Source organism: Charadrius vociferus, unplaced genomic scaffold (assembly GCF_000708025.1).
Source record: "Charadrius vociferus isolate BGI_N301 unplaced genomic scaffold, ASM70802v2 scaffold26, whole genome shotgun sequence".
Taxonomy (NCBI): Eukaryota; Metazoa; Chordata; class Aves; order Charadriiformes; family Charadriidae; genus Charadrius; species Charadrius vociferus.
In genome coordinates this window covers 1340411-1349886 of record NW_009649320.1, presented here as the reverse complement: position 1 = coordinate 1349886, position 9476 = coordinate 1340411, and the positions used below count along the sequence as shown (strand labels likewise).

Sequence of the window (9476 nt, the reverse complement as noted above, 5' to 3'; positions counted from 1 at the left end):
TGGTCGTGTGCCAGTGGATCTGCATGCGTGCATGACAGTTGTTCATGAGCAGAAGGTCTGATGGCTTGCAACTGCTGAAACCAGCAGGATACCTTTTCACAGGAGGACTAGTCGGGCTGGTTGCCACCTACCTGGTTTCCAGCCTTAAAAGCTTCAATCTAGATTGCATATTGATGTTCCTTAGGAAAGTGATAGGAAGCAGCAGAGGCAGGAAAGATCTCGGTGTGCAAATTTGGGAAGACCATTTGCATTTGAAAGATCCTCTGCACAGGCTTAGCACCTGCAACTTTTCTGCTGGTGAAAACTGGTGTCATGTGAGAAAAAAAAAAAAAAAAAAAAAAAAAAAGATTGTCTGGTTTATTCCTCAGGACTTGAGTACCTGAAATTGTCCTCTGTTAGGATAGTCCTGGAATGACTTTTTGTGTTTGGACCCTGTTTACTTGTTTTCTGCCAATACAGAAGTTTACGGAGATGTTACTGTAAGGCTCAGACAAAGGGCTGTTGCTGAAAGCTGTGTAGACTCCCCAGCAGTCTACTGATTGCCTCTTGGAGTAGCAAATGAGTTATTTTTCGACATCTGCTTTGAAAGGGATCTTAATGGCTATTATCTCAGCCCCACCACAGCGTAAATCACAGCAAAAGCGTTGGAGTATTTTGGGATAGGAAAAACTGCTCGATAATTCAGGGGTAGACTGGGCTATATGAATTCTTTAGGCAACTAGAAAAACTCAGCTGTGCCTTGTCCTATGGTGTTAGGTGAAGACTGACAATTACAGTTTATCCTATTTTTCTCACTCGGTGTTGCTATACAGGAACAGCTCCAAACTTGGCACTTGTTATTCTGTCATCAAACTAAATATTCATTGTGGCTTCTTTTCTTTTTTTTTTCCTTTTATTTTTTCCATCTGTGGTTCTGCCAGTTACCTTGAGGCATAATATTTGCATGTAAATTATTCAGTTATAGGAGGAAGGAAAAAAATAACTGTTAGGATTTGTTTGTGGGGGTCTCTTCAGCACAAATGCCGCCGAAGTCCCTGTGCCGAGTGCCCGGTTCAGGAGGTGCAGGCAGGTCCCAGCCCGGCACCTCTCGGTTTGTCCCTCTGACCAACTCTTTGGATGCTTCAGCAGTGCTCATCTTTCTTGACTGATAAGGACAGAAGACTGATTCAGACAATCTAAATTCTGCCTTTGGCCTTCGATGTCTTATAAAGAGGGTTTAATGAAGAGATTAATATAAAGATATTCTATTTTAATGTCCACATGACTCATAATGTTCCACAATGCAGATGCTGGATTAATAGACTAGGAGATGGTACTTTGTAAAAATTTGATGCAATTTGCTTTTAGTAAACTTTTAATACTTTTTTCTTCTTTATTTTTTTTTTTTGGCTGCAAGCAGGCTGTGTAGTAAAGATTGCAGAATACCAAAGCAAGTAACTCCTAAGGGGAGCTCTTCTTCTAAGGTTTGCATTGTCAGTGTTCACATAGTACATTTCTGCAAAGAAAAAAGTTTAACTCCTCTGTTTTCATTTGGCTACTTCAATTACCTCCATTCCTAGCCCAGAGTTGAGATTTTGCTGGCAGGAACTGGACATTGATATGGAAGCGGTCACTGATATGAGCCTGCACTCCGTTTTATTTCTCTGTGGTGTTGGTGGTTGCAGAGACATCTTGACAGCCCTCTTTAAAAGTCTCTTGGAAATTAGTATTTTTAAAAATTACAGAATTGCCTTAAAGTCTTTGTGGTGTCGACTATGTGTGAGGATGTCTCTGTACATGGAAATTATTTCAAATTAAGGAGAAGTATATTTAAAACGACAATAATTACTTTAAAATAGCTTCATATCTGGACATATTTACTACAGAGTAAATCTGCCTTATTTTCTGCTTTAGCTTAATCCACTTACAAAGTAGACAGGCTTATTTTTTCCACATATGTTGGGATGCGGGCAGAACGTGCAGCCTGGGAGAAGCCTCCCTCCGACTTTGGCATGGTAAAGCAGCACGTAAGGACTGCAGGCTGGTTTCTTCGAACACAAAGGGAAATTAACAGCTAGTGCTTGGTCAGGGGATTTCCTTAGCACCAGGGCTGTATGGTTCTCATGTCCCACGGTGAGATCACTGGCATTACGCCTCTGCAATTGAGATCACTATCTACATACTTACCAGGAGCAGAGGCAGAGAGGGAGCCGGGATGTTTTAAATAAGGTACAAGAAGCGCCAGAGGGAACCTCCCCTGCGTGGCAAAGCCGGTGGGTCCCTACTGCCTCCTGCCTGGGGGGCTCTCAGCCTCTGGCCACGCTTGGCTCAACCTCTTGCACAAAATAAACCAGTATCTGCTGGAAAACCAGGCTGAGCCCAGGTCTGCTTTGACAGTTTGATGTTGGGTTTCATCATGGAAGACAGTGGAGTTGTAGTGGGAACAGGGCACCAATAAACTGCCTTTCACTGTAGTTACCGCTGGCTTACACATGCAGCCTGGATTTGATCTTGACCACTTTTATTGATATTATAGTGTCTCATTTTCATTGACATTCATTTTACAGTAAGGTATCTGTCTTGATGGAAACAGTACACCTTTTCTGCAGATTAAAATTAATTTAAGATTAATAAAAATCAAAACAAAGAACTAATTGAGGGGGTTATTTTGTTGGGGTTTTTGATTTTGTTCCCTCTCCCCCTCGATATTTGTTTCAGTTTTTCTCTTTGTGTTTCCCATTTTGGCTGAAGTGAGCTGATGTACTGAGATGTGACATCAGTGTTGTGTCTGTTCAAAACCATGGTCTGTGGAAGCTCTATACTGTACCTGTTGTAAATAAACCAGATACTGGCCATTTATCCATGTGTCTGCAGCCCTCATTTCTCCCTCCCTAGGTGCTTTTGTAGGTCCTTGGAGCTAGCTGCTACAAACAGGCCTGTTTTAAAGTTCTCTGTAATTTAGGATCTCACTGAATGCATCTCTGCAGTGGATTCTGTCCGTCTGTCATGGTCTTCATGGCAGGTTGGTAATGCACCTGACTTGAGCGACTGTTGGGATCAAAAATGGCTCTTGTCCTTGCAGCCCTCATGGACAGGATAGGACGGGACATTTTATTTTATTGTCCTCTGTTAAGCAGCATTTCATCACAGTGATACCTGTTATCACTTTGCTCTTCTGACTTACCGTTATGTTATTGCTCCTTCCCCATTGCTGACTTCTTTTTCTCCTTTTCTTTCATTCATTTTCTTCTAAGTGAATTAATTTTGCACTAAAATATCACTTCTTACTCGAGAGGTAGAGATAGTGGTGCAGTAATGGAAATGAGTGACAGCACCTGTATGCAACATGTGAAATCCAAATGTCAGGTTGACAATGTGACGAGAAGGGAGGAAGCAAGAGGAGGCATGAGGAGGCAGAAGAGGAGGAGGAGGTACTCAGGCCCAAAGGAAAGCAATTTCTTTTGAGGGAATTCCTTTTGTTGGTGTTGGAGTACGTTTTTTTCAGCTATAGTGAAATAAACTGAAATGGAAATGACTTACTTTTCCTTTTTTCTATGGATTCTATACCCAAATGCGCAGGTGAAACAGGATGAAAGATAAATGGGGAGGGAGAGGTCTGAGGAGGAAGCAAACATTGTATTTGTGCAACTCACTCTATCATGTGTCAGCGGGATTTTCAACGTAGTTTATGGATTAACTAAACTTTAAACAAAAGTTACTTAGTGGGCTTCAGCTCATGTTTTTGCCTTCTAGATGGCGTTTTCTTTACAAGTACATATGCAGTTGCCACATGAAAAATTCACACATGTAGCTGTCGTGGCCAGAAATGGCCTTTCCTGCTTTTACACCAAGGCAGTGCCAGTGCTCCCTGTATGGATTTAAAGCTGTTCAGCCCCTCAGGAGAGGCCTCAGAATGGCTCTTGCAGCGTGGACTCGATTGAATGAAGAGGTGTTTGCTTTTCAAGAGTTCATTTTTCAGTGTTGAACTTCTTGAGCAAAGAAAAGCTAAAAAAATTGTGGTTTTTTCAGATTTGTCTGTCATCTTGCAAAGAATATTGCCCTGTTCCTGGTTAAGAGACCTGTCTCCTCTCAGCACGCCTTTGGTAAAAGGTGTTCATGTTTTCATGTGGTCTAAAATGCTGAACAGTGGGGACATACTGGTCCCCCTTTTTATGGATGCAAAGCATTCAGGCAGTGATTTTTCACTCCATGGCTGAAAGGACTTGAGATGATATGTCCTTGCCAAATGTCAAGCGTATCCGGTCATGCTGTGGCACAAGGGTTGCTCACATAGAGGTGACAACGACTTGTTTCACACTGAGAACATTTATTTTTCTTCTTCTTTAAAATCTTTATTTCCTGGCTGCATTTTCAAAAACTGCAAAAACATATTTTTTTCCTTTTTTTTTCCTGCATCACTAACAGAGAACAGACCAGGAAAACATAATCTAAAAAGACCAAGTCTGGTAAAGTAATAAACTATTAAAAAAACCTGCCCAGAGTGGAAAATTTACCCAAGTTTTTAGTGTCGGATATAGCTTTAATTTCTAGGCTTAACTATTGAAAAAAAATATAGGCATTTTACTATGAGTTTGTTCTGAGAAATATTTTCGGTGGAAACTGTAGGACTGCATGTAATTATACTGAAGCCCTTTAGGAAAGCTCTCGGCGAAGTTTTATTTAGCTAGAATTATATATTTTAGGACACCTACATGCAAGGATATCACTGTAATAGGAATTAACTTTCAAATACTTGCAAAAAATTCTCACTCTGTGTGGATGGGAAGAATCATGTCGTTACCCGAAGAGAACAGAAATTCATGTTGAATTGTGCTGGAAAGAACTATGTACTTTAGAAAAGGTGAAATCTATTTTCCTTTTGAAGTAGCTGTGAAGAAAGCAGCTTGTATCAGCGCTAGTTCTGTGTTTCATAACCCTATAAAATATGAGCTTGTGTTGTACAACAAAGCAATCCCCTAAAAACCTAGAAATCAAAATAGTAAGTCCTTTGATAGATGAAAGTCAGCATCTTTTTAACATTTGTTATCTATAATATTGCCTACGGACACTGCATGGTGGCAAAATGGAATATTCAGCACCGTTTTCCCTGTACAAATACCTAGCAGCTTCTTCTAAAAAGCAAACAGAAATTCATCTCTGTCGCCTGCAGACCACACGGTGCTTCATATGAAAGATTTGCCACCCTATCCAAAAAACCCGCATGTGATATTTGATCCGATTCATGCCTCCCCCAAGCAGTTTGCTTAAAAGGCCTTGGCTCCCCTTTGGTGAGAGGCCACCCTCCATCTTGGAGGGGTGCGTTGGGCAGCCTGCGGCTGGCGTGAGGGCTCACAGGCCGGATGGTGGCCGCCCTGCCGGGGCCATCCTGGCCGGTTTTGGCTCGCTCGGTGGTGGAAGGGCCTTCCTGGGGACGCAGGAGGCCGTAGGTCTCAGCAGCCCTGAGCAGAGGGGGTGTGGGGAGCATGGCCTCCCCTCCGGCCCCTGTGTTGCCCTGGGTTAAAGAGTGCTGGTTGGGGTGGAGGCGGTGCGGGGCTGACCTCTGGCTTTGGCGGGAGAGGGCCGGGGTGGGTGGGAAGAGCAGGTGGGGGTGTTTTATGCAAAAAGTTGCCCCCTCCTTCCTTTGGGGGCTAGGGCCCTGTGATTTTCGACAGGGAGAGGGCTCATCTGTGCAGGTGAGTGAGGTCAGCCACCTCCTGCCCCATCATCACATCGTCTCTGCCTGAGCTGTTGGCCGTTTCCCCCGTATTACTGGCAGAGGTCTGTCTGGCGCCATTCGAGGTGTTTGCAGGGTATCATGCTGCCCATGGAATTTTTTTCCCCTGTACGCATGGAGTAAACCACCCCTGAGCTGACGGGTAACAGCTGTTACCTTGCTTGGTCACAAACCTAAGGTGACAATTTTAAAGGACGGATTACTACAGGATTACAAAATGCATGCAAGGAGAAGTGAGAAAACTTTCTGAACTGGGTGTTTGCCTTTTGTGTCATTAACTTCAGTCTCGTGCGGTAAATAACGGCAGATGCCCTATAGTTTTTATTTCCATACAGAGCTTGATTTTAGGATTGTTCACTGGCCAGCTTAAGTGGTCTGTCAAGTGTACACCTCTTTAAAATACATTTTAACTTTTTAATCACGTTACTATTGGGAACTAACCTTGCGTTATTTCTTTTTCTTCATATAGTTTTCCCTACACAAAATGGAAAGGTTGCTATAGTGACTGGTGGTGCTAAAGGAATTGGTTATCAAACTGTGAAGCATTTGGCAAGACTTGGCATGCACGTTATAATAGGTAAAGTGATTATTTTCTTAATATATTTTTTGTTTCAGAAAGTAATTTTTTTTTTTTCTTTTAAGGAGTATTTTCTTTCCAGTACAAGTAAATGTATGGCAGGGGAAGGAAGGAGGGGGAAGGGGCCAGGGTTTTAGTAGCGTTTAACATAAATAAAGATTTGGTTTATGTTTTGCTCTGCAAGATTTTAAAGAAAAGTAGATGGGATTTTTTTTAATGCAAAACTTTGAAAACTTGAACTACCTTACATAAGAAGTAAACAATAATGTAATAAAAAAGACTTAAAAATATAGGTATCAAAAATATTTCATTATCTTATTACTGAGGATGGTCTATGCTTCAACTTTAGGGTGCACATGTTCGTTAAGAGGAAAATAATTTCTTGAATGAATATTCCAGCGTGTACTAAGGGATGATCCATGTTAGAAGGGCAGAGGAATTCCTTATAATTTCAACCATGTAAAAACTGCACATTTACTTCTTAGTTTGCCACTGTGGGTGCCCTTCATAGGCAAGACAAGAAAAGAAATACCCTGAGAGGTTCATTAATGTCAGTTTAAGATGGGCCGGACAACTTACTTTCTGGAGATGCCTCTTTCTTTCCACTGATAATAAAGAGTTTATAAGATGACTATGTTATATGGAGATGTCTTTTAGACATCTGAAGTTAGGATAGGTAAATTTCTGTAGGAAGTCCAAAAATATCCTGAGTACAGAATTTCTTTTCTCTACTACATACAATATTAGTGAGACTTTTTTCCTATTTTCTAAAGCTTTCTGTACTACATACATATATACTAAAATATCTACTAAATCAATATGTAACATCATGAATACTTATGTTTAAAATGCTACATTTTGCTCCCTTCATCTTTCTTTCACTAGATTTTTACCTAAAACACTGTAACTTTTACACCATAAGGTCACTGAAGGTTGGTATTTCATAATACACCTAGCAAGCTGGTGATGCCTTTTTATTTAGCTTTTATACAGGATGTGCTCTCTAAGGTTTTGTATACACATCTTAAAAAAAAAAAAAAAAGAAAAAAAAAATAAAGACTACACCAAACAATAAACAAGAGAATAGTAGCCATGTATTTTTAGTCTACTGCAGTCAGTAACACTAATGGAGTTGCCCTGGAATTGTACAGGTGTAATGCGGAATACCACTTACTCATAGATGTTTTAATAGATGTGTCAAAACCAAGCATCTGCAAAAATGCAAACAGATGCTGCTATATGTAGCTAGATGTTGGATGTAGCTAATGTAGCTAGAAGTAGCTAATGATGCTAGCATTAAAATTTCACTACAGAAGTGTCTTTTCATGTTTAAGGCAGATTGCAAAAATGTACTCAGTGGGAAAACAAAAAAGGCCAATTTTCTTCTCTTTGCATAGCATTATGGAAGCATAGAATATTGCTACCTTTTTGAAACGTATACTATTTAATGTTTAGGTTATTTCATATAACAAAATTCTGTATGAGATTTTTGGGAAACGGAAGGTGATATATAATTACAAAATCTCTAAATAAGCTGATTTTTTTCAATTCACAATCACCCTCTCATAGATCTCATTCACTCAGACTCACACCCATACTCTCACAAGCACCAAGCTGTGAGTGCTAAAGTGGGCTGGTGAGAATCACTTGTGTGCAGCGCAGGAAAATGCATGCCAGCTACTGAGTTCTTATCTTGTGTCTGTGGTTCATGGGCACATCTTTTATACCCTTTAGGAGTCATCAGCTCGTAGTAATTTTTCCTTATCTGGAGTATATAGGCTATGTCTATAGCCTATTTTCTGGGTGGGCTAACAGGAAAAGTAATGGTATAGGTGATATGCCACAACCATGATAGTATCCTCATGGTGTCAGAGTGCATGGTCATCTGCTGGCAAGTCCTCTGTGCTGTGGCCTTGCTATAAACAATACGGGAATGGTGTCCTGGAAACATGTCCTTTATTTTCAGTAAGGGGCATTTTTTTAACTCTTTGCTCTGTTCTTTCTTCTGGTGCTTACAGACACACACATTTCCACTCACTCTTCATTTGTACCAACCTTAACATTTGCATTATGAATGTCTACAAATGTAAATTAATGAAATTAATGATAGGAAGCATTTGATGAGTAAGATTTTCCACTGATTGAATTCTTTCAGGCAAACTCTGACCTAAACACTGTGCCCGGTGAGTCAACCATCTTTGCCTGTGAAATTCTTCAGAGCAAAGAAGGCCTGTCAGTGGAATGGATAGTCTCAGGCTTTGTTCCAGCTTCAAGATTAAAAAAGTCTCAAAAACACATTAAATGCAATGACCTTCTATCCTTGCTGCTAACTGTTGGCCCCAAGTGTCCAGAGTATGCCTAAAATACCTGCTGGCACATTGGCACGCGTTAGCACATTCAGCTTCAGGGCACACAAGCAAAGATTCAAGCCTCAAATAAGACAGCAAGTGGTGCTCAAGCTTTCTACTCTAGAAATGTTTTCACCCTGTATATAGGCATGAACTTATGTGAAAAAAAGTGTGGATGTTAGGTGAATTTGGGCTTGCACGGCAGACTCGTGTAGCTCAAAGTCAAACTTGCCCATTCACTGAATGCTTCTTTCCCATGACAGGGAATAAGTAATGGGAATACTTAGCAATAAGGAATGATATCCCTGCAGCAGGCAAATGAGTCAAACCTGAATGTCTGATGTTACGATGATTCACCATTTGTGGTGGATGTGATTTTGACTCCATTTCACATTTTAGAGGAGTAAATGTTTGAAGTAACTTACTTTTAAATCAAATCTACCAATGGAATGAGGAAAACAAATAAGTAGAAAGCATGTTACTTTGTGGAATGTGAATAGGCACTGTATGAAAAGGCAGTGTGCTCACTCAGAGCATTTTCAGCAAGTGATTGCACAGTGCTTTTACAGCTTCTTCATTTCCAGTCCCAGCACTGATGCACAAGACTCCACTCTCCCACTGACAGTCTCCCTCTGGGGATGCTGCTCACCCTGTCCTCAGGCTCTTGCTGGGAAAAAAGGTTGGCATGAACGCTGAAATGATGAAAGTCATTTTGTACAGATTTGTTTGATTGATTTCATTGAGACTTTTTGCCAGGCTGCGATAGCATTACTCACAGCGAGCAGGGCCTTTACTTCAGGAAAATCTCATGACAGACAGCAGACCCCTGGTAGGGAAA

The 9476-nt window shown here is 40.9% G+C and overlaps 1 protein-coding gene across 1 annotated transcript in view; it reads left to right on the top strand.

Annotated features, from left to right (window-relative positions):
* Positions 1-6186: 6186 nt before the first annotated feature.
* The window catches only part of DHRSX (dehydrogenase/reductase (SDR family) X-linked), a 134378-nt gene continuing 131088 nt past the window's right edge, over positions 6187-9476 (top strand). The window contains exon 1 of the mRNA XM_009889442.1: positions 6187-6290. Within this exon, the coding sequence (XP_009887744.1) occupies positions 6275-6290 (16 nt within the window). The 5' untranslated portion in view covers positions 6187-6274. The remainder of the gene's footprint in view (positions 6291-9476) is intronic.